At 48.4% G+C, this 23134-nt stretch overlaps 11 protein-coding genes across 11 annotated transcripts; 4 read left to right on the plus strand and 7 right to left on the minus strand.

The window, feature by feature from the left end:
* Positions 1 to 963: 963 nt before the first annotated feature.
* Positions 964 to 3990, plus strand: FSUBG_6016 (uncharacterized protein; the record flags this gene model as incomplete). Its single annotated transcript, XM_036684173.1, has 1 exon — positions 964 to 3990. One exon carries the CDS (start codon positions 964 to 966, stop codon positions 3988 to 3990), a length of 3027 nt encoding a protein of 1008 aa, XP_036538379.1.
* A 318-nt stretch (positions 3991 to 4308) lies between these two features.
* Positions 4309 to 4755, plus strand: FSUBG_6017 (uncharacterized protein; the record flags this gene model as incomplete). Its single annotated transcript, XM_036684174.1, has 1 exon — positions 4309 to 4755. One exon carries the CDS (start codon positions 4309 to 4311, stop codon positions 4753 to 4755), a length of 447 nt encoding a protein of 148 aa, XP_036538380.1.
* A 1827-nt stretch (positions 4756 to 6582) lies between these two features.
* On the minus strand, positions 6583 to 7695 carry FSUBG_6018 (Oxidoreductase short-chain dehydrogenase; the record flags this gene model as incomplete). Its single annotated transcript, XM_036684175.1, has 3 exons — positions 6583 to 6737; positions 6789 to 7545; positions 7606 to 7695. The coding sequence occupies 3 exons, from the start codon at positions 7693 to 7695 to the stop codon at positions 6583 to 6585; spliced, it is 1002 nt and encodes a 333-aa protein (XP_036538381.1).
* Positions 7696 to 8081: 386 nt separating this feature from the next.
* Positions 8082 to 9851, minus strand: FSUBG_6019 (general amidase; the record flags this gene model as incomplete). The annotated part of the gene is made up of 1 exon (XM_036684176.1): positions 8082 to 9851. The coding sequence occupies one exon, from the start codon at positions 9849 to 9851 to the stop codon at positions 8082 to 8084; it is 1770 nt and encodes a 589-aa protein (XP_036538382.1).
* Positions 9852 to 10416: 565 nt separating this feature from the next.
* On the plus strand, positions 10417 to 12261 carry FSUBG_6020 (serine threonine kinase 16; the record flags this gene model as incomplete). The annotated part of the gene is made up of 6 exons (XM_036684178.1): positions 10417 to 10598; positions 10651 to 10858; positions 10914 to 10930; positions 10983 to 11085; positions 11131 to 12035; positions 12087 to 12261. 6 exons carry the CDS (start codon positions 10417 to 10419, stop codon positions 12259 to 12261), a joined length of 1590 nt encoding a protein of 529 aa, XP_036538383.1.
* Positions 12262 to 12799: 538 nt separating this feature from the next.
* On the plus strand, positions 12800 to 14074 carry FSUBG_6021 (transcriptional regulatory; the record flags this gene model as incomplete). The annotated part of the gene is made up of 4 exons (XM_036684179.1): positions 12800 to 12860; positions 12910 to 13565; positions 13614 to 14003; positions 14057 to 14074. 4 exons carry the CDS (start codon positions 12800 to 12802, stop codon positions 14072 to 14074), a joined length of 1125 nt encoding a protein of 374 aa, XP_036538384.1.
* Positions 14075 to 14565: 491 nt separating this feature from the next.
* Positions 14566 to 15899, minus strand: FSUBG_6022 (alcohol dehydrogenase (NADP+); the record flags this gene model as incomplete). Its single annotated transcript, XM_036684180.1, has 7 exons — positions 14566 to 14639; positions 14693 to 14856; positions 14909 to 15024; positions 15074 to 15202; positions 15255 to 15319; positions 15380 to 15801; positions 15853 to 15899. 7 exons carry the CDS (start codon positions 15897 to 15899, stop codon positions 14566 to 14568), a joined length of 1017 nt encoding a protein of 338 aa, XP_036538385.1.
* Positions 15900 to 17027: 1128 nt separating this feature from the next.
* FSUBG_6023 (L-PSP endoribonuclease family) lies at positions 17028 to 17496 on the minus strand (the record flags this gene model as incomplete). The annotated part of the gene is made up of 2 exons (XM_036684181.1): positions 17028 to 17335; positions 17385 to 17496. 2 exons carry the CDS (start codon positions 17494 to 17496, stop codon positions 17028 to 17030), a joined length of 420 nt encoding a protein of 139 aa, XP_036538386.1.
* Positions 17497 to 18503: 1007 nt separating this feature from the next.
* Positions 18504 to 18898, minus strand: FSUBG_6024 (uncharacterized protein; the record flags this gene model as incomplete). The annotated part of the gene is made up of 2 exons (XM_036684182.1): positions 18504 to 18672; positions 18726 to 18898. 2 exons carry the CDS (start codon positions 18896 to 18898, stop codon positions 18504 to 18506), a joined length of 342 nt encoding a protein of 113 aa, XP_036538387.1.
* Positions 18899 to 20005: 1107 nt separating this feature from the next.
* Positions 20006 to 20674, minus strand: FSUBG_6025 (uncharacterized protein; the record flags this gene model as incomplete). The annotated part of the gene is made up of 1 exon (XM_036684183.1): positions 20006 to 20674. The coding sequence occupies one exon, from the start codon at positions 20672 to 20674 to the stop codon at positions 20006 to 20008; it is 669 nt and encodes a 222-aa protein (XP_036538388.1).
* Positions 20675 to 21286: 612 nt separating this feature from the next.
* On the minus strand, positions 21287 to 21893 carry FSUBG_6026 (uncharacterized protein; the record flags this gene model as incomplete). The annotated part of the gene is made up of 2 exons (XM_036684184.1): positions 21287 to 21620; positions 21667 to 21893. The coding sequence occupies 2 exons, from the start codon at positions 21891 to 21893 to the stop codon at positions 21287 to 21289; spliced, it is 561 nt and encodes a 186-aa protein (XP_036538389.1).
* Positions 21894 to 23134: the final 1241 nt, after the last annotated feature.

Genomic DNA, 23134 nt, shown 5'->3' on the forward strand with positions numbered 1-23134 from the left:
TGTTCGGCAATTGAAAACTCTATTGATGGTGACATGCAAGTGGGGGCTAATAATAAAACAGGTTTGTGGCCACTAAGAGTTTTAAGGTCGTAGGCGAGGTCAAATGGCGTACCAACGAAGTAACCGTATATTCAAGACCTACGTTATTTCGTGGTAGAATGCTGCAACGATTCGGCATCTGATCTCAGCACTACAGCTCTATTACTTACAAGCTGTGAAACCCCATTCTTTATAATGTTGCTGACAGGCAAGTAATTGGTAACCATCTTCCTTTTGTTTCATAGTCAATTTCCATTCTAGAAAAGGACCATGAAGGAAAGCAAATACTCCATGGGAATAAAGGTCAGGATAAGCCATTCTATAAATGGTGATTCTTCGTAGAAGCATGGCACTCGCGGTTCAATGACGTGCCCTACCGCAGGCCATGCAAAGCGAGCAATAGTACTAGCATCAATAGCCCGAGAAGCTGAAATAATAATTGTTACATTTTATATACCGAGAGACGTATGACGTCGTAGCTAATAAATGCGTCGATAGATGTCGATCGAGCGAGCGATCGCCACTTAAATAAATGTCGGCCAGTAATGGACCCCTGTCAGAAGCATATCTTATCTTCAGCTCGCCCAAGAGATGTAGAACATCAGCCCGCATTTTCGCAAGGCGTTGCGCAAGGCAGCTTGAAGTAAGCACAAGGCCACGTCCATTTGTACTTTTTAACACAAGCCCCAGCCAATGTAGACTCGCATTAGGCAACCTGCATTATCACCTGCGAGAGATAAAAACGAGGGGTAATCATTTTCAACACGCACCGCTCTCTTCTTCACATCCCACAGAGTTGAGACCCCAATACCGCTTTTTCCAGATATAGTCGCCTAGCAAATATTACATGCTCTGCAGTCCGAAACCCATCGTTACCCGAGTCTTGGCCTTACTATCATAACCTTTCGCCCGACAGTCTCAGCTATGGCTGGTAACTGGGATGCAAGTGCGATTTCCGCTGTAGCGGCTTTAATCGTCGCACTTTTTGCACTTCTAGTCGCTGCTGCTCAAGCACTGCAGCAGTACTTGATCACCGGCCAACTCATCCGTCTTTGCGATAGCGTCGTGTTTGGTCCTTTGCCAGGTCAGGGCTACCGCGTTTGGCAGTTCTCTCAATTTCGCTTCCGAGTACTGTACTCTATTCCCCTGATCAATCTCGAGGCCGATCTGTGGCCTAAGGAAAGCCCACATATCAAGTCTTATGCTATCGGGTCAGATATGCTGCCCGATCTCCAACCAGATTCGTTGATTGACTACTCGGCTTCAAGCTCGTCGGTCGAAATTATGTCGGATTATAGAGTACATGTCCACAGGACAGGTACGGCGGGTAGAAGGTCTCAGATGAGCAGCGAAGCTTGGAGTTCCTCAGATCGCTCCCGTTTCACTTACTGGGGTTCTCTGAGACTTTGGCTGCGCCGCAAGTTTAACAGGAAGGGCTCAGGCATCTCGCGGACGAGCAGCGACTCCTGGGGTCCCCCGACTCCCCCCGACTACTCTTATTGGAACTTATTGAGGATCTGGTTACGCCGCAAATTTGCGAGGGTCCGATCGCTGCCAGAAAAGGAACGGCCAGCCTCTATATCCAATGACGCATCCGTGGGCGAGGCCTCCTGGGTTTCATTTTGCAAAGCCATCAACAGTTCGTGTGGAGGGTCAGTGAGATACCGCTCTGTCACTTACGACGCCGACCGATGTCCCTCTGATCTCGTAACGGCACCGATGCAAGTTTCCATGAGGGACATTGCCGTCATGGGATTGACAGCGGGTATGAAAATCACAGACTGTTCATTCAGAGACAAGTCCATTTCGATGCAAGGCGCTATCGGCACAATTACTAGCTCCAACCATCCGATTCTCGGACCGATACTCCATTTCACTCCTAGAGCTATCACCTCACCCATTCCTCGCTTGCTAGCACCATGGAGTGACGACGACAGAGGTGTTGTAAATCCCCATTGGCTTTCTCGAACATGGGATGTCTGTACTGTTGCGAAAGTCTATTTTGGCTCGCTCAAGAGACGTACGACTCGACGGCTTGACGACCGATGGACTAGTTATCAAGAGCCTGGCCAGCACTACAGGCATCAGGGACACAAAAGAGCTTTCAACATGGCTGGGATTGTGCCGGTCGATGCGGATCAACATAAAAAGCGAAGGAAAAAGAAGACAAAAGGCAAGAAACCAGGCAAGACAGGACCCGTGTCCGTGAGTCGCCGGCCCCAAGACGGGAATTGGTTCATCATAGAGCCGCCTGTGCCCGCTCAAGCCGCTGCTACAGAGGCCAATGGGAATAAGGAGAAGGTTCAAGACCAGGGTGGGACTGGGGAAGGCAATGGAGAGTATGCGGCACCAGTGCCTCAATCTGCGTCGGCCGCTGAACTTCACTCAAAGGAACAAGATATGCACCAGGAGCTCCCTGGAGATGATTTAACCTCTCAAGAGGCCCGGCCTACTGTTCAAGATCCAGTGGAAGAAAAGGTGCCCGCAATTCATCCAATCGAATCCGGCAACCTACCTCAACACGGTGCAAAAGGAAAAGGGCATAGTGATGATGTTGAAGAAATACCTATTCCTGAGCCATTGGTGAAAGGAAAGCAAATAGCAGAAGAACCAACCCTGAAAGAAGAAGGTCAAAGTCAATCTCGGAGCATTTCGTTGGAGCCTGACGAGTTGTTTGTAGCCGCTCCTCCGAGCAGTGGAGAGGGCTTCGCGGCCATTTTTGGTAGGCCGGTCACTCGTCTCCTTCTGACACAGACATCACACTGGGATACACTGCCACAGGAGAGTCGTCAAGACACGAGTAATCGTGAGCCAGATATACGCCAACCTCGGAGAAGAGTCACGGTAGAAGATGTACCAGATAGCGGCGATGAAGTAGCGTCTGAGTCTGGAAGACCGCTGAATCCACAGGTACTGGACCGAGGTCAAGCGGCGAAGAAGCGACAAGAAAAGAGGAACAAGCGCAGCCGAAAGATACAAAAGGACAAGGCTATCGTCGAGGAGTCAGGGACTAGTGATGCTAGATCCCAATTCCTACTAACCTACTCGGGAGAAGGACCAGCCTCAGAGGCAACGCCGGAAACGAAAGAAGATAAAGCTCACGCAAGGGAAGCAGAACGACGATGCAGACGAGAAGAGAGAGAGATTGAACGTGACAGACGAAACAAATCGCGAGGCAACGTCGTCTCCCTTAACCGCATGGACATGTATTGGTTCTGCCAAGTGGACATCTACCAGGGCTTCTGGGCTACACCGTGGAGGGCCGATGCCCCTATCGATACATCGCTAGTCGGTGCCGTCACTGTCATTCTAGAGGCGTTACTGGGGTTTCTGGAAGAGAATGTCAGCTTGGTTTACTGCAATCCCAGCCGCTTCCACACAACTCGAGACTGGATCACACACGGTGGGATAACATACCCGGCGTACGCGAGTAATGCCCGCGGTGGTATTATTGCGAGAGGTTCATACAAGGGTGTAAAGGTTCCAGCGTTCCAGTACACTGTTCCAGCGCTCGAATTGCTGTATTCATATGAATGGCAGGTATCGAGCTACCTACACGATCAAGAGCAGTACTGTGAAGACCTCAATATCGAACTGATGCGAATCGACGCTTGGCTCTCGTATGTCGGTCGCACAGAACGAATCACAAACGGGCCCACAGACCTATTGAAGGGAGCACCTGCACTTGTGCAGCTGCTGCAAGCTGACTTTGAGGTGGATTTCATGAACATTGACCTTTCGGCCAAAGAGGGTGGTCATCAGGACATACAAGGGTTAGCTGATAATGTGATGGACTTTCTTACAGATGAGGAGCTTGATGAGGCTGAGCAGTTATACATACTAGTCGCAATGCTCCGTGCTGTCAAGGTATGTCAGTGCGTGTTGGCGGGGTCGGATACTCGTGAGATGTATGAGATTCTTACCAAGGATGTTCAGGCACATCTTGTTTGAGATTCAGCTGCGATAGTCGAATGATAGCGGGAGTCGTTATAGAAGTTGGCAGTGATGCTATTGAGCTTTTGAAAGGAAACAGTTTTATTGAATTGAATTGGACTGGGCTCTGTCCTTTTGATTCACGAGTCTGGCGATTCTTCGGCTACCCTACACCATCATGATTTTCTTATCGTTACTTCCTAATCGGGTAGTTTAATCGATAACGAACCCCGCATCATAACAAACCATGGGCTTCAGATCTCTCATGATCACAACTCTCGCTGTACATCGCATTCTTCAACGGTGTTCTAAAAATCTCCTGAAACCAAAGCAAAGATGAAATTCACTTTATTCTCCGGCGTGTCCAATCAACTCTCCCTTCCAGAAAACCCACAATTAGAGCCCTTTGAAGTCATCGCTCTTCCTGGCCCCGACATTTGGCGGACTCCCTCTTGCGCTGGAGGCCGCGATGACTTCAACGGCCCCATCTACGCAACCCCCCTCCCTCTGAGCTCATTCAAAAGCGCCAAAGTCACAATCTCCTCCGACTTCCCCGGAAACTACTCTCAAGGAGGTCTCATCTTATTCATGCCCGAAAACATCCCACTCACCCAAACTGATTCCCAACTGCGCCTCGAGGAATCACCACGGACATGGATCAAAGCTGGTATCGAGAAAGTCGACGGTGAATTTTTTGCTTCTGTCGCTACTGCGAAACCGTACTCGGACTGGAGTTTGGTCAGGTTGGGGAAAGCTGTGCAACTTTCCAGATGGAGAAGGTGAAGGGATCGCTTTGGATATATGTTACGGGGAGGGATGGGAGGAGAACGCCGGTGAGGAAGTTGACTTGGGTGGTTGATGTGGCTCCTGAACATGATATTTGGATTGGCGTTACGGCTTGTATGCCGAAGGGTGATGAGAGTCAGAGCGGCGGGATGTTGAAGGTGCAGTTTCGAGACTTTTCCATCACAACCGAATAGTCTCGCGGCGTAAAATCAAGGTACCATTATGGAAACGAGTGGTTGTTGCCTGTTTTACTGGGAACCAACATATCGATCTTGTGATCCAGAGATGGGCCGTTGAGCCGGATGTTCGATAGATCAGGGCCTTTTTGCCAGGCTGACTAGGGTCGATAGTGCCGGGAGAGGTGACGCCAGTGAAAGCTCAGACTAGACCGAACAAGGCGGAGCATATGCGTTGCGCACGATCTCCAAACGTGATGTTTATTATATTACAGCCACTGGTAGAGGTAACAGCGCGTCTTCAGAGGAGACGCTGTTTCAGTGCGCAGGCACTTGAAAACTTTCTTGCCACTGTCCCGTCCATCAATGATAGATATTTCCACCAAGAAACACCCACTTACCCAAGAGTAAACATACACCTTTTGTTCCATGTTTCTTCAGTTCCCAGTATTTCATTCCTTTGCATTACCTCAAAATCAGATACCCATAGGCTTTTGTTCTCGTACATGCTCCAAGCTCGACTATACAGATCTAACATTACCTTCAAGTGTTAGAGACAATAAGAATACTGTTCGAGTTGTGTCCTCGAGTTACATGCCTATTCGGCGCAAAGATCTGGGACTTCTGATTGTTCACGCCAGTGGGACTCAGTGTTCTTGATATGTGCCCAAAAGCTCAAAATGTAATAGTAGATAGCCACTGGTAAGTCAGCGAACTGGGAATCACATAAAAGGGCTATGAGACGCCCACCACGACAGACGAACTTCTTTTAGCATCATCTAGCACAGAATTTTAGTCAACTACACTCACCTTCACACTAACCCGCCATGAAGACCGTCCAACGTGAATTCCTTCCCCTCTTCATCATCTTGATCTTGGTATTCATCATCCTCTCTTTCCTTTCCTTCTGCATCACCCTCCTCAAGTACATCCGACTTCTTCTCCACCTCTTCTTCAGCGCCGTGGACTACTGTATCATCCCCTTGGGTGGCATCGCACTCCTCTTCTACCTCTTTCGTTCAGCTGCGTGAGTACCTCCTTCACTGGTACCGGGATTGAAGAGCCATGTCCTTCAACGTGCCCTTTTTGCTGGGCCTTTTCACTGGGTTTGTGTTTGTGCAGGCATTGAAGTCTCCCCATATCTTTTTTGGACACTTTATCAACTTGTTTTTCAAGTGGGCTCTCTTGGTGCTTTTTTATCACAGTCTTCGTCCGATTAAGGAGGCCCTGCAGCGACTCTTGGGTGCGAGAACTTGAACGCGGGGTGAGGGCTAACCGATGAATGTTGTCGAGGATTTAGGTAGAGTAACGTTCAGCTCCAGTGTTCCGCCGGAACAGAGGAGGGAAGAAACGTCAGGATGTAAATCCCAAGGGATAAAAATAGTTAGGTAGTCTAGCCTAACCTAAGCAAATTCTTTACCAATTGTATTGAAGTGCTCTTATTTGAAGTTGTGATATCTTATTGACTCTTGAGGCTCGCCTAATGCACAGATTCCTTTGCGTAGGGGACAGAAAACCCCAAGACTAAACAATGGATTGAAATTATGTTTACTGAATTCAGGCATCTTTACTCTCAAGTGATCCAGCAATAGCCATTACCAAAAATAAAGAAACTGCACCATTATTCGCCCTCATTCGCAGCCGCTACCTACGCCTTGGCACTGGGAGCAGATACATTTCGTGAGACCTGATCCTCCGTCCATTCCCAGAACCGTTTCGCATGGCCCGTTCCTCCTTTATCCTCCGTCTTTGATCCTTTCACCATGGCCGGGAGTGCATGCCACAACCTTCCCCACGGCGAAACTACAGGCCCATCAGGTCAGCGAATCCTCAAAAAGCATCTCGACCACTTACTGAATCTGCCCGAACTCTCAAGCGTAACTTTGGGAGAGAACCCCGCAAAGATATTGACATACCCACCATAGTGCGACGGATAGAAAACAGTTCTTCGGAGGATCGAAGTCAGAAACTTCCCCTGCGTGCGCCAGAGCTCTGAGTCGAGATTGCCGGGGTTGAGCGGGACAGAGATGATACCGTCGCCTTTGTGGCGGGCAGCATATTCCGTCGCGTGGTAATAATTGCCGAGCTTGCTAATCGCATATTGCTGAAATAGGCTCTGCTTGTTAATATTCTTGACACGTTCTATGTATTTCTTCGTGGATGTCCAAAATGCAGCTGTTGACGATGCCCAAACCACGCGAACAGTTCCTGGTGTAGATGTCTTTGCAGTATTAACCAATACAGGCGTCAGCCTCTGGGTCAGAGCAAAACTGCCAAGACAATTGACTCCCAATTGTAGTTCGTAGCCTTGCTTGGTCTTGGAGCCGTATTCGGGGAATCCAACGCCTGCATTATTAAACAGAACGTGAAGCTTATCTTCCCTGCTGATAAATTTTGCAGCAGCTGCTTCGACACTATCCAGGTCGGCGAGGTCTATTTGGAGACAAATCAATTCCCCGTGTGATTCGGGAAAGGCAGCTTTGATCTCGTCACGAGCCTTTTCATTTTTCGTTGTTGTTCGCGCGAACATGTAGACTTTTGCGTTCTTGCTGTAGACCATCTTGGCGATTTCTTTGCCGACGCCGGTATTTGAGCCTGTGATGGCAATTACCTGGAATTTGAAAGCAAACATCAGTGAGGGTTATGGAGGTGATGATGGACGGCGACGTACTTTGCCCTTGAGATCGGGTAAATCATTTTCTGTGTATTTTGGGCTGCCGGCGAATAAGCTCTGACGCACAATGTTGAGTGCTGCTGCCATACTTTCGATTTCGTTCAGTCGTGTTCTGTCACACACGAATACATTCAAGTGATTGAGTAAGGTGTAGCAGGCCTTGCTATTTATTAAATTCACTGATGGCAACGCGTTCAGTCGATGATGCGCGCTTCCAAGGACATAATGATCGACAGAAACACTCGGAAGCTAATCTTCAGCGGTCTAAGCGCACTAAAAGCGCTGAAGATGATTCGATAGCTATAGCAAGATGCACCACTAGCTCCAACTTTAACCGTGTGCTTGGACCGAGGTATGACGTCTCCTTCCAAAGCATCGTCGGCCTTGAAAACAATTGGGTCTTGGTGTCTTCAATGATAAGATTGAAAACTTCGTTGTAGCTCATAACTTGCAATTTAATTGTGTACAAATAACTACTGCAGCTTCAATACATCCTTCAACAGCGCCAGCGCCCCAAACAACTCATTATCGTGATACTTCCTCGCAACAATCTGAAGATCAATCGGCGCGCCAGTAAAGTCCGACTCTTCCCATAGCTTCTTCACCTGTTCACAAGCCTCACTCAACGGCTCGTACCCACTAGCATACTTCTCATTCCCCTCCACCTTGACAGGTGTAGGAATGACAACACCAGGATAATCCACAAGGTTGTACAGCGATGTATAGTTCCAGAAGAACGCTGTATCATGAGCTGATGCGGGTCCAACGAATGCAGGTCCAATCAGTATATCCACGTCTTGGTCTTCCCAGCTCTTTGCAAATGCCCAGCGAAATTCATCTCTCTCCCGACGCATGAGACTCAAGTCAACGGCTGTCTTCATGCCAAGTGGCTCTGCATCTTTCCAGATCCAGTCACTTAGAGGATGAATGGGCTCCCCTGTAGCTTGAATGGCATCTCTCGATGGCTGTCCACCGTCAGGCCAATACATGCATTGAATCTTGGACCAAGCGCCCGCCGAGTCAAACACCTTGAAGTCCTTGAGCTCAATAAGATCACTGTATCTTGGATCACAGAGCTGCTCTCGAGCCCATGCCAGAGCCTTCACGACTGGAGGTTGAGGAACGATGAATCCATCGTTGTTGACAAAGCCGATCTTCAAAGGACCATTGATAGGAGTCTTGAGACCATTCCAGGGGATAGGCACTAATCTCGGGTCCTTTAGATGGGGTTTGGACGACAATACGCACTGCATCAACAGGTCCATGTCTCTCAAGCTCCGGCACATAGGCCCAGCTGATGCCAGAACAGTCAACTCAGCTGGAAACGGCATTGCATCGAAACCTCTCATTGGCATTGTGTACGACGTTGGCTTGAATCCGTAAATACCGCAAAAAGCTGCAGGACCACGGATACTACCGCCGATATCAGTACCAACACCGAGGACAGAACCTTTCATTGCAATTAGGGCTGCTTCACCGCCGGTAGAACCACCAGCTGAGAGGTTGATGTTGAAAGGGTTGAGAGTACGACCCCAAAGGGAATCAGTCTCAAGGTGCATAATAGTTTGCGGCTGATTGGTCTTGCAATAGAACACAGCGCCAAGACTTCTCAGAATCGCAACCATGTCACTATCTGTTGTATCCTCCCTCAGGCTCGCCAGACAGCCTTGAGAAGACAGTGTCCCAGCTATGGCCATGTGTTCCTTAATGCTGATGGGCAGTCCGTGCAGAGGACCGATGGGTTTCCCGTGCTTGGCCATGTACTCATCAAGACCTCTCGCTTGAGCAATAGCTTCATCCATAAGCCATTGCGTTAAACAACAGGTGAGTTGATGTGCGACGATAGCACGCTTGGCAAAAGCAGTGGCGACTTGAACAGCCGAAAATTGACGGCTGGCGAGTGCCTGCAGTAGACCAACAGCATCATAGTCTTCTGTGATGCGAACCTCGTCTGCAGTGAGGATGCCGCAAGAAGCAGGGATTCCGGAAACGTCAAGGGGAGGACTGGCGATTAACTCGGCAGGGAGGTAGTACTCCAGAGGGACTTTGGCTTTGATGGTGTTGAGAAGAGCAGCGCGTCTAGCTTCAAAGGCAGGTGTTCCGCGAGGAACAGGCTTTGGCTCAACAGTGAAGGAAGTGTTTTGCTCAATATCATCGGTGGCTCTCACTTGAACAATGGAGGCATCTTTGATCAGGACTTGTGGCTGTGAAAGCGGAAGAGGGGTTGGTGAAACGACGCTCATGGTGGATTGGGGGAAATATGGATAAGACTTGAAGTTTCTAGAGATAAAGAACTAGGAATGTAAAGATACAGACAAACTATAGATTAAAAGATGGAGTATTAATACTACTTGCAACACAACGGGACGATCATGTCGTTCCCCTCGCCCGCTCAACATTTGAATCTGAGTTTCGGAATTGCATTCCTAGTCTCTTAGGGTAGGTCGACGCGAGGATCCGTCGCAAATACACATCATTGGGCAGAATCACCAATCTAACTTAGCTCAAGCCCACGTCCCACCGTGTTGATAAGACTGACCATTCACGTGTATTTGCGCCATCATGTTACATGGATGCACCACTAGCTTATCCGGCCCCCCTCCTGATTAGCTCCTAGCGGGGAAGCGAAGCTCGGAAACGAGATAACTGCTCTACCTATGCTATCGCTCGGTATTCACAGCTTCATCATATCAGCTGTATCGTTCTCTGCTTGGTAGATGGGGTATATATGGGCAGGCCTCAACGCACATCTGGATCCATCAGACCATTTACCAATCCGCTTTTCATTTCATCCTCAGCCTACCAACTATGACTGAATCCATGAGCATCCCTGGTACAGTCCACCTTGTGGATCTGGACCATGACATGCATGCCCGTCATGCCAGTTCATCTGCCGACATTGTCCTCAACCCTACTCCATCCAAAGACCCCAATGATCCATTGAACTGGACTCCCCGTCGCAAGCTACTCTCACTGATTTGCCAGAACCTGTACGTCATGAGGTGTACCTAATCGTGTGGCAAGACAACTAACGATATGTAGATATACATGGTTTGCTGGCTTTTCAGTGTCTACCGTCTATTCGGTTCTCGTACCCCTCTCTGCCCAGTCTGGCGTTTCCATCGCCACTCTGAATGAGGGAACGGGATATATGTTCCTCTTTCTTGGCTGGAGTCTTCTCTTCTGGCAGCCCTTCTCTTTACGCTATGGCAAACGCTTGACTTATCTGATCTCTATCCTTGGTGCGATAGTAGGTGACCCGCCCCGTAACCCTTGTATACATTTTCTGACATATCTTTGCTTAGGGCACAACTATTTGGAGGTTGGTTTCGATCTTGCACCTGATATGTATCCTTTGACTAACGGGTCTTTAGTGCATATGTCAAGAGCGATGGAGAGTGGCTAGCTAAGTGCATTATCCAAGGTTTCTTCATTTCTCCCATTGAAGCCCTTCCTGAGATCTCAGTCACCGACATCGTAAGTGCCCAAACCACTCACCGAAGCCTCTGCTGATGTCCTTAGTACTTCACCCACGAGCGTGGTACATACATGGGAATTTATTCGTTCACCCTCGCTGGCAGCAATTACTTCGCCCCAGTTGTTTGTGGCTTTATCGCCGATTACCAGGGCTGGCAGTGGGTCTTTTACTGGCCCGCTATCTTCCTGGCAGCTGTATTTGTCTTCCTCTTCCTCTTCATGGAAGAGACGAACTACACCAGAGAACCTGTTTCTGAGGACACTCCTGAGGCTTCTTTCTCCCAGGGTGAGATCAAGAACGAAAAGAGTGGTTCTGTAGCTGCGGATACACCAGCTGCGGAGAACGGCGAGGTTTACAACACCCCAAAGACCTTCATCCAGAAGATGTCGCTTTGGCAGCCATCGCCGGGACAAAGCATGTTCAAACGATCATGGCGATCACTGAAGTATCTGACCTGGCCTGTCATCTTCTACGCCGGTTTCTCCTACGGTTCATACCTCATCTGGTTCAACGTCCTCAACGCCACAGCGTCACTCATTCTCTCTGGAGAGCCGTACAACTTTAGCTCTTCCATGGTTGGCCTGAGCTATCTTGCTTGCTGCGTTGGCGTCATCATTGGAGCTCTAGTCTCTGGCAGACTCAGTGATATTCTGACCATCAGGCTTGCCCGACGCAATGGTGGCATCATGGAAGCTGAAAGCCGCCTTTGGCCATTTGCCACCTGTGTCGTCGTGGTCCCTTCTGCGCTTATTCTCTGGGGTGTTGGAGCTGCCCAGGAAGTCCACTGGTTTGGACTTGTCTTTGCGATGGGCTGTCTTGCGTTTACTAGCGCCGTAGGCGTCACTCTGAGTGTCAACTATCTCATCGATAGTTATCATGGCATTAGTGGCGATGCGATCGTTACTGTCATTCTCATTCGAAACACCATGTCTTTCGCAATTAGCTATGGGTAAGTCTCATTTCAACAAATCTCGTCAACAATTGCTAATCATCTGAGTAGCATTACTCCTTGGATTACTCATCTTGGGTATCAAAACTGCTTCATCTCAGCAGCCTTTGTCGGAATGGCAGCATCATCTGCGTTTTTTATCATGATTGTTTATGGCAAGAAGTTTAGAACTCGTAGTGCTGAGAGATATTATCAGCTGGCCGAGGATGGTCAAGGAAGCCACTGATTGAATGATGGATGCTAGTTACTTTCTGTAGTGTAGCGTAAGAGAGAATCGCCGGACTTTGAAGCTGTTGAAATTTGACAGTACCTAGATTAACCCAATATGATATTTGTTATTGGTGTGCCATATGTACCATCAGTTTTAGCTCCCTTCTAACCGACCTTGATAAGTATCCCAGTTGTCTTGATAACAGCATCCAGCCGATCGAGATACGCAGCAAGGAACTGATTGGGCGAATGGGATCTTGATATCGGCTATCGTCGTGCCAAGCGTATGGCAGGATAACTATCCATGTTAACCCCGCATCCCAACAACTCCACCAAGAAGCTATCGTCCAGTGATGTTGGAGATGATCAGCCCCAGATAACGCTGACGCACGCCAGGAACCCATGTTAACCTGTTTAGGTCAAGATGTCCCTGGTCACACGCCAACGTTAAGATTCAAATAGCGCCTGAAGCTCCTCCCTTCTCCAGTGCCGACTCCAATAAAACCTGCCCCCGCCCGCGATTTCCTGTCTGTATCCTGACCAGAGATGCGATAATGACTGATAAAATCAACACTTCACGGAAGAAGTTACGCACAAAGACTGGTTGCTTTACATGTAAGTCTACAGTATGTGTCCAATCGTTTTGCTGACAATCTGTAACCAGGTAGACAAAGACGAAAGAAATGCGATGAAAAGTCCCCGATCTGCGACTTGTGCCGATCATCTGGACGGAAATGTATATGGCCATCAGCCAGCGATTTACTCGATCGTCGTTACTCCCACCATTGCAATTCACGGCATCAAGACCGGAGCCTGAAAGGACAATTACCCGAACCCGAAGATGATGCTGAAAACTCTTTGATACCCGGCGGCAGCTTCCAACCCATCCAACATATTCTCTCCCCCTCCAGCCCATCAACCACCTACGAGATAGATTCCGTCTGTCCATTAGACCTCCTATCGCAAGCCGCTACCGTACACCGCGTGCTCTCCAACCACCTAGAGCTCCGCGTCTCAGACCACTTCTCCGATAAATACTTTTCCCTCCTCCTACTGCCGGACTGCTACCGCGGATTCCACGACGGCTGGCTCACTGAGATAAAGCAGCTCATGGTCACTCACAAGAGCCTATACTACTCAGTTTTGGCTTGTGCTGCATCACACATATTTCTCTCCGACTCCGTCTGGGAAATGCATCCCGTTGCATTGTCCTATTATGCTGAAGGCGTGAAAGAACTTCAGCTTTTGCTTGGGAAAGTTGCTCAATATGAGAACCACGACGCGCTGCTCATGTCTGTGATGCTTCTTTATCTCCACGGGGTATGTATCCAGCGATCATAATACAGAGTCAATCACTGACAGTAACAGTGCTTGGGATGGGGCACGCGTAGTGATGTTGCACAGCACGTCACTGCTGCGACTCGCATAGTCACTCTGCGTCTGCTTCACAAGCCGGCCGGCATCCAACGATTGTTTGACAGACTCGCCCTCGAAAGTGTCATCTACCAGCAGTTCCTACTCTCAACAGGTTTATGGTCAGAAAGCAGTCAATGCGACTTTGTGTTCGACCCGGATTTCTGGGATGGCGTGGAGAAGCTTCTCGACAGGTCAACACTCTTATCGGGAGCGCCCTGGAATGTTGAAAGCCCTGTCTTAGGAGTACCGTTGTCCTTCTTTCGTACAGCCATGATATTGCGGGATTGCTACCGTTCAGGTGTCAGTCTGGAACCAGAAGTCCTCAGGCGGATACAGCAGGAGGTACAAGGCTGGGAAGCACAACTCTGTGACTCGGACTCGGAATCTATTTACAGCTCCACGGATACCGTTAGAAAGATACCCAGCTTAAAAATCCGGGACGAAACATATTTGTACGCGTTAGTTGCGTCTCTATTGCTTGAGCAGATTAGTGAGCATGGAAGCAGGGGGACCATGCCATCGGTGGTATCCAGGGATAAGTGGCAGATAAAGCTATTCCTAAAAATCCTCAAGAGTCACCAAGGCAGTCGAGAATGGGCCAGATCATATGCGGGCAATTGGCCAGCGTATACTTTAGGAATATTTGTTTCTGCCCCTGAAGATAGGCTGGTGGTGAAGGAAGATCTTGAAGCTTCGTGGGAGGTCACAAGAATGACCTACGCCCTTAGATATTGCCGTGACCTAGATATTATTTGGAGGTCAAGATAGTGATAGATGACGAAATCCAGAAGATATGTTTCTGTGGACCATTATAAATCACTGGCAGGTCCCAAGTACATAGTCTCGAGATACACTTCATAATACAGAAAATAAGTCATGCTTCTATATCTACTTTTACTTTTATCTAAATAATGACCTGGTGAGTGGCAGGCTTCTCATCCTCATGGCCAAAGATGTTGACGTCCCATCGAGGCTTGTCTATTGAGATAGTCAGCACTGAACTTGTGAGTAATCACTGAGGTTGAACTTACTAGCGACATAAGGAACGTTGTAACGGCGTTGCTCCTTGCCGACCTGCTCGATCTCGCGGATATCGTCCTCGGACAAGTCGATCTCCTGGAAGTTCTCGGCAATACGCTTAGGTGTAACAGACTTGGGGATGACGCTGTGGCCACCAACCTGGGCCCAGGCGAGACTGTAATCTCGTTAGCTATATAAGGTAGTGTTTCATGCTGACGATGACTTACAGGACTTGTGTAGGGGAGACGGGTTGGCCCTTCTCCTTGGTCAATCGCTCGGCGACGGCCTTGATCTCGGGATAGGTGAAGAGGAGGGGAGCGTTGACCATGTTATTACCGAAAGCCTGGACATAAATTAGCGTCAGAATCACGAATTCATTTGCAACAACTTACAGAGTATGCGGTAACGTGGATGTTCTTCTCCTTGCAGTAGTCAATGAGATCCTTCTGGATCAGCAGAGGGTGACGCTCAATCTGGTTGACAGCAGGGACAACTCCAGTGCCTTTGATGATTGCCTCAAGCTTCAGGTTGTGTCAGTTGCCTGTATGAGTATAATGGAGGGAAACTACTTACGTGCTCCTTGGTATGGTTGGAAACACCGACGGCGCGGGCCTTGGACTTGGGCAGCTCGGTCACGGCTGTACATGCAGAGGTTAGCAGAGTGCATCAAGATCCAAGATTAGATAAGCCAAACTCACCCTTCCATGTGTCGACGATGGAGATGCTGTCATCGATGACGACGTCACCATCGGGTTGGTTTCCTCCGGTGAGAGGGAACAGATCCTGACCAATAGGAGCTCCCGAGTTCTTGAAAGCAACGGGGAAGTGGATGAGGTAGAGGTCAAGGTACTCAAGACCAAGCTCCTGCAGGCAGTCATCCAGAGCAGCCTCAACCTGCTTAGGGTCGTGTTGGGAGTTCCAGAGCTTGGAGGTGATGAAGACATCCTCACGCTTGAGGCCAGGGATCTCAGCAAAGGACTTCTTCAAGGCCTCGGCGATCTCAGGCTGGTTTCCGTAGACCTTGGCGAGATCCAAGTGTCGGTATCCAACCTTGAGAGCCTCGTAGACACCCTGACCGACCTCACCGGGGGAGGCTTGCCATGTGCCGTATCCCAGGAGACTGCAGAACAATTAGCATATTCTTATCGACTCGCTTTGCGGTTTAACTTACGGGATCTTGGCGCCGGTGCTGAGGGTGAAGGTCTTTCCTTGAGACATGGTGAAAAGTAGTGTTTTTGAAGGGTATATGAGATGAAAGAATGAGAAAAGAAAGGCGGGAGAGTATTTATGTTCGAGATATTTACCTACACCAGGTGAACCCCGCTATCTTGGTATGTATGACTGATGGATCTATGAAAGGGCGCTAGAGCGCGCTACTCGAAGCGCTCCAATCTTGGCTCTTTGTGGCCGCCTCCAAGCAAGATCACGAGCGGGCTCCCCGCAGTGGAACTGGACGCAATATCCGCCTCATTCATGTTCACAGCCCCAAAGTTTGAAACTGTCAACCGGTCCAATTAGAGATCTGCCAAGGCATAAGTACTAGATGGCCCTCGAGGATTTATATAATTCGCCCGGCTGGTCAACAGTTCTGCCCTTGGCGATCAAAGCGCACCAACCTTGTTAATTGATTGCCTTCAGGGTCAAAGATTCAACATGCCAGAGACCGAGTAATAAAGGGCCATGGCAATCCAGCAGCTAACAGAAGCTCGTCATCTAGCATTCTCCCACGTTGCAGAGGAGAAACAAGAAGGCCATTGGCTTCTTATCAGGACCTAAGTCGCCGCCGTGCGATACAAGATGTACCCTTGATATTGGTAGTTGTATACCAAGTTTGCCAATTATGCCTCGAGCATATGGCCCCTCAATCTTTTTTTCTGAGTCTCAAATTTATTGAGCATCTCTGTTGGTGCGCAACTATAATGACGCACTCTGGATTGGCTACAGTTACTGACTAGGTCGTTTTAGTACTAGATCGACTGGATCAGAGATGATAACGATAACAATGGAAGTCAAGAAAAGTGCAATGTCTTGTAAGGGACCTGAATACGGGACACATGAGTAAAAAAGAGGAGACTTGTGGTGTTCTGTTGACCCTGGTTACAATCCCTCTTATAAGTTGAGAATGAAAACTTTTGTCACCGTCGCTTCCCGAAATGAGTATCAATCATACATCTCATGGTCCTTTGCGCATACGTACACTAACACTGGGTTTGGAGACTTAGATACCCGGAAACGGCTTCCATGGCGGATTCTATAAATCAGAGGTTGGCAATCTGCAAATTGGGTTATAGACACTCAATTTCTGGGATTTGTCTATTCAGTAGACTCAACCAACCGTCCGGTTTGCTACTCGTCCCGGTCTTTGGGAACATGCGCGCGCACCTCAATCTCTACCAGCATATCATCGCGAGCCAGGCGCGGAACCCCCAAGGCTGTCCAGGTGGGCTGGTGATTCGGGCAATATTTCTTGAGGCAGCGAACCATTGTCTGGATTGCCTCGTCATTGCAAGGCAGATGATGTGACCTTAGGAAGAAGACATCCTCCCAACCACGACTACCTGCTGCTTTCAATGCGCATTCCACGTTGTCGAAGGCTTTCTCTATTTGAACCACGATATCCGAGTCGATCTTCTCTGTCTCTCGATCCCAGCCGCCTGACGATATTTCAGCAAAGTCGCTTCCATTTCCTGGATCGAAGCGTACCTTGACCAGAACATTCAATAATGTCTCCAACACGGACGGCTTGGCTGTACCAAAGGTCCTTCTTGGCCCGCTCGCCGTAGCCTTCGTAGGACGTGTAGGTGAGGTGAGACATGTTTGTAATAAAGCCGTTTGCCGACTTGATTTTACTGAGAGGAAAGAAGTTAGAGATCAGATTGATTACGAATAAAGATCAGTGAGTCACTGAGTTAGATCGCGGAACATAATGCCGAGGTGGAGGATGACAAATACGCTTGAGCGAGCAATCTTGATAGACTAACCATACCTGGAATAGTCAAAATCTCCTAGCAGGCTCGTGCAAACTTGACGGATACCCGACAGTCTTGAGCAAGAAACATAAGTTAGTATAAAGTTCTACTGAGATGTAATAACCTTGGCGAAGTGTTTATTTTACATAGGATCGAGGCTCTCGGTTTCGGCCCTTCGCGCATCTCCTTGCATTCTCTGATCGGGTCTTTGACTTTGCCTTGTATATCACAGATGTCCAGATCCTGAATAACCGGGCTTCTCTCGAGGCTAGAAGCTTGTAACATTTGAGACCCGACCTGGAGCTAATGTCGGGCAGCTAATAGCATCTATTTAGGGCATACTGAATGCTCTCAATTCGCTTTTGGACCGCTCGGTCCTTCGGAATTGTCATCCTTATCGACAACCTTGACAACGTGGATTTCGCTAAAGTTTCTCCTCATATGTCCAATTTGGATCAGAACCTCAGAGGTGTTTCACAAATGCCTGGAAATAGGTTTTGGCTTTGTTTCTTAGCCTGGTCTGCCTCCTACCTCGAACTCCAAATTCTATCTGCTATAGGGAAAGAATAGCATCATTTATCACGCAAACGTACATTCACCAAGATCTACTATAGTCTCTTTGATCATTGCTGTAAGTATGGTACCAAAGCCTTACTATGCATGTCCAAGCCAATCAGTTCAGACTATAGAACGGTACAAATGTCAAGTTTATTCCTACTTAAAGGCACCAATAGTCAAGAGCAACGTCCAAACAAATATACGACACCTTGGTGAACGCGTCCGTCAACAAACACAGCCAATCTGTGCTCCAGGTGAGCAAGGTCTGCCGGGCTGTCGATATGATGGAAGGCACTCAAGGAAGGCCAGGGATTACGGGGGTACCATTTGAAGGAAGACCACCCGGGAGAGGAGTGGGCAGGGGAACAGGCAGGCCAGTAGGGATGCCAGTTGGCAGACCAGAGGGCAAGCCGCCAGGGACACCAGGGATACACTTTTGGATCCCCGCAACAATCTCGGCGAGACTATGTCCTGTTAGTTGATGGTTTATGCCACACCAATAGAAGATCACACTTACCAAGTTGCGACATCCGTAAGACCAGCGGCGCCGGTGGGCTCGAGGTTCTTGATGCAGTCCGCGACGCTGGTGATACTCTCAAGACAGGCAGGGTCGATGGAAGAAACGGAGAGCTTGGGCGTAGCAGCTCCAAGAGCAAGGGCAGGGAAAACAAGAATGGTGGAGACCTTCATGGTGGTGGTTTGAATGGATCTTTGAGATTAAATATGTTGATTGTGAGTGCTGATGATTCAGTAATGAGAAGGGAAGATGCAGCCGCTTTATAGTTTTCCATAGCTGTTAGAACTTATCCAAAATGGATTACATGCACCATTAGCCACTCCCTGTAATGCTACCAGACGTCAGTCTTGTAGTGAGATGAGTCAGTTCTTCCTGGGTTCGGCGCGTGTAGAACTGAAGCCACAACGCACGATAGGCGCGTTAGATGCCATTACGGTACCAGGATCCATGGATTACAGACGTTATGCAGTAGTTTGTCCTGGAAATTAACATTCGCTTGCTCCACTGAGTCAAAAACTTGATTTTCTGGTATGCGATCGTCTGGAATGGTAAACTGGATGATTATCTTTAATATTTTCAGCCTCCACGTGGCTGCCTATGTCATGGCCCTCTGACGGAACAAAGACAACACCGGTAGTTGGCTAGTACCCGCAGAGATTTAGATGGACTTGGGCCTCAATGGAGAGCCCTTGTGCTACGTTTCTCTACTCTAATTATTTGTTGATCTGGTTGAGCAAGACATACCTCAAAGGCAGTCACCGCTTATTCGGAGTTTGTAGTAGCATTGTAGACCATAAGCCGCTCGCTACTCACGGTTTAGACCTCTCCCAGGCACGGAAAACCAATTGTTATAATTCCGCCCCTAACTAGAATAATGTTAAATGTAAGGGTCCTGAATGAACATTTCCACGGACCATTGAAGCCCGTCGCGGCAATTCGATTCTGAGACACCGAGGAAAAGACTGACCATTCGCTTCGGCATCATGTAAGACATCAACTGCCGCAACATAGCTTACGCAGATAAAGTGATCTACAAACTGTCAGTCATACCTGACTCATACGGACCTAATTGTTCGCTGATCCCTCCTTAGTCACATTCGCGAACGCGAAAGGGTTTTACTGGGCCACATCGATTTAGTAGTAATGTTTATTCAATTTGAATTATATACAACCCTTCAAACTACATTATCTGTCATCAGGTACAAGAGAAAACCGACATGTCTAATTACCTCGAGCATATAACGAATCAAGACACAATGCACCGGAAAACTGCCTCTCCTCTAATCCACTGGCATTAGACCCTTCCCATGTCCCCTGGGTCTGAGGTCTTCAATCGAAACATTCGTCCGGGCACTTAAATCATGCTCAAAGTCGGTCTCTGAAACATCTGGTTCTCCATAAAGTTTTAGAAACTCGAGTCTCTTCACGGTTCTAGCCGGTATGGGTCCGTCCCCAACGTTGCCTTGACGACTAAATAGACGTCGAGCATACCAATCCATACGACGTGTATAATGACCATTATTTCGAGTCATGCGTGGACGACCTTTCTGATGGTAAAGTTCCAAGTAGCGGCTTCTGACCATCATCTCTTGCGCTTTCAGCTTCTCATTCTCTCGAATATTTTCCAGCACGCACGCTTGCCAGTGCTCTGGAACGACCTGGATACCAGGATGATGGGAGAGGGTTGCGATATCCTGCTCTGTTAGGAGAAGTGAGTCCCCCTGGCGAATAGCATCGGCTTCCTGAAGTATCTCAGAGTGTAGGAGCATCAACTGGTCAATCTGCTTACCGATTGTTTCCTTGAACTCACGGTTTGCCCTGTCTATTTTGACGCGTAGCTCATAGACCCGAGAGAGATCCTCTGCAAAGGTGGACACGCGCTGTTTGTAGTCTTGTCGCAGTTTGGACATGAAGTTGCTGCTTCGGAATGGCAAGGACTGGTCACACATTTTGGTAGTTTCTTGACCGGATGGTCTTTGATATCGTGGGGTTCTTTTTTTGGAGGGAGTAGGATGTGATTGATCTTTGACGTGTTGTTGGTGTTAGCGAGATAGGCAGAAGATGATGAAAGGAAATCTTACGATATTTATACCAGAGCGACAAGTGATCCGAACAGAGACACCTGAATGCATACCAAAGAACAAACATTGAACATAATGGCCTCTCACCATGTGTTTTATCGTCCAGGCTTAATTCGAATAATCTACACCTCACAGGAAATTCTCCTCGAACAAGTCGACAAACAGTCTCAAAAGGCTGTGCGATGATGCAGAACAATTCAGCATTTGTAGTTGCTATTGGGGGCATTTTGGGCCAAACCCCACTGCAGAGTCCAGTATAAGACGCTACCAGTGACCAGTACAGGGGCTTGTTCAGCACGCGTCCGTGCCAACTGTGATCCCTCAGGTAGCGCAAAAGCTTAGGGCTCTACTCTAAGCGAGCTTATGATTACACCGTTTTGTCACTTAAGATAAAGATTTCGACTTTTGCTTCCCAGTCATGAATAAATATGGCATCGCTCTCAGTGCATTGACTTAAAATGTGTCTTTACTAAACCTCATTCACGCCAGTTCTTGCTCTTCATGTGACGCACTATCGTCACAGCCATTTTCTCTCATGGGGTCCAAGCTAGCCAATCTCTCCTCATACGCACCCATGAAATGTTCACATGACCTCTTCAGCTGCACATTAGGAAACGAGGGCTCTTCAAATTCCAGAATCTCATCAATGTCTCTCGTAAGCTTGTCAATATCATTAACAGCGGCGATCATTTTCCGCGTCGCAATACCCAGAATATCCAGCTTGTTGAGAGCCTCTACAACTTGTCTATACCCAACTTCGTGTTTACGTTTGTGTGCGTTGTTCGCACTTGGCGTAGTTTCTGGCATGCGAGCACTGCAGGCTGTCAGTCGGGTCCACGATGCATCGTTGGGGATCTCACATTGCCAGGAGAAACAGTTTGAGACATGTCACCTGCATCCGCAGATCTGGCATAAGATCAGTTGGATCTTGATTCAGAAGTGTCGTAAGCGTGGCAGGTGAGATCTGCTGATTCAGACTCAGAGGTTGGGGCGGGGATATGCTTGTCAGCTTTAGCTTCTTGCTCAAGCTGGTGCCTGGAGAAGAGGGGGTCAATGCCCTCTTTCGAGATGAAGCGAGTGTCGACATGGCATGAATACAGACAGCTGGTGAGTCGGTTTTCTCAATGGAGTATTAGATCCTTACTTATAATTCCTCTTCTAATCCCAATATGATCTCATTGCTGGTGGTTACACGAGTAGGCTATCTCAATACCCTGCGATCTTGTCTCCCCATGTCGTGGAGAGAACTTGGAAATAGTCTGAAGCAAGTCATATTAGTGAGATATGGGTGGTACACTGCAGCAAGCCGTTTACAGGCCGCAGCTCCAAAGACAGTCGGGGGAGATGGCTATGATCCATTGGAGGAAATCAGCGTGCTCCAGCGATGATAAGTAAGCATAAATTTCTAAAAATGAGATACTAAGTGGGCTCTCCAACCTCATGGCACTGAGTACTACATGACAGCTGATAGAAAAAGCGAGACTTGTGTCGCGTGAAATTACAAGAGTTCGGTGCTGGGTATCTCTTGGCGAGTAACACGCCTTCCAACTGGACACTGGGCTCCGTGCTGTCACTGCATATGCAGCTACAACCAGCCCGTGCAGCGCTGTCACGTTTTCTCCCCTATCGATTCAGAAAGGTGATGGGATGTGTCTCAGATGCACGATCAGTGGATGGAAATCTCTTCATAGTGGACCAGGTACCTTTTCTACAGTCGTTCACCAATGAAACCATCAACCTTCACCGAATCAACTCAGACATGCATCGAACTATCGCAAGTGGAAGCAATTATCATGCGGCATCCGACGAATGACCGATGCAGTATGCACGCCCACCAGCCGGAAAACCAGCCAAATAAAACCGTTTAAAAAGTTCGACAAGAGAGACATCACGGGAACTGGAAATATGAGCGCAACCATGAGTCTGCAATATGTCTGAGAGCGGGGTTGTAAGACACAGCTGAAAAGCGCGACCAGGGTTTCCGCATTTTAGTTGTACCATTTTTCTCTCGTGGCTGGCTGGTTCAGTGGCGGTGAGGACATGTGGCTGGACTGGGGTTGCTCGGAATCATGAGTTGCCGATGCAGTTGGGTTACACAAGACTCATCCTTTTCTCCACGGTGCGCCCAGTAACGAGCGAGACATCAGGGGAGAAGGGAAAACAACAAGTGGTCGGCCCGGTAGGCCGTGTTGTATGCTTATCTGATACGACGTGAGTACCGGGTGAAGCCTCTACACATGATGAATGGAAAACGTAAATCTGACGATTTGATTGCATGATACCACCGTCAGTTACAATGGAGTAATACTCTTTGATTATCATGGCATG

This window comes from Fusarium subglutinans (assembly GCF_013396075.1).
Source record: "Fusarium subglutinans strain NRRL 66333 chromosome Unknown NRRL66333_c0000061, whole genome shotgun sequence".
Taxonomy (NCBI): Eukaryota; Fungi; Ascomycota; class Sordariomycetes; order Hypocreales; family Nectriaceae; genus Fusarium; species Fusarium subglutinans.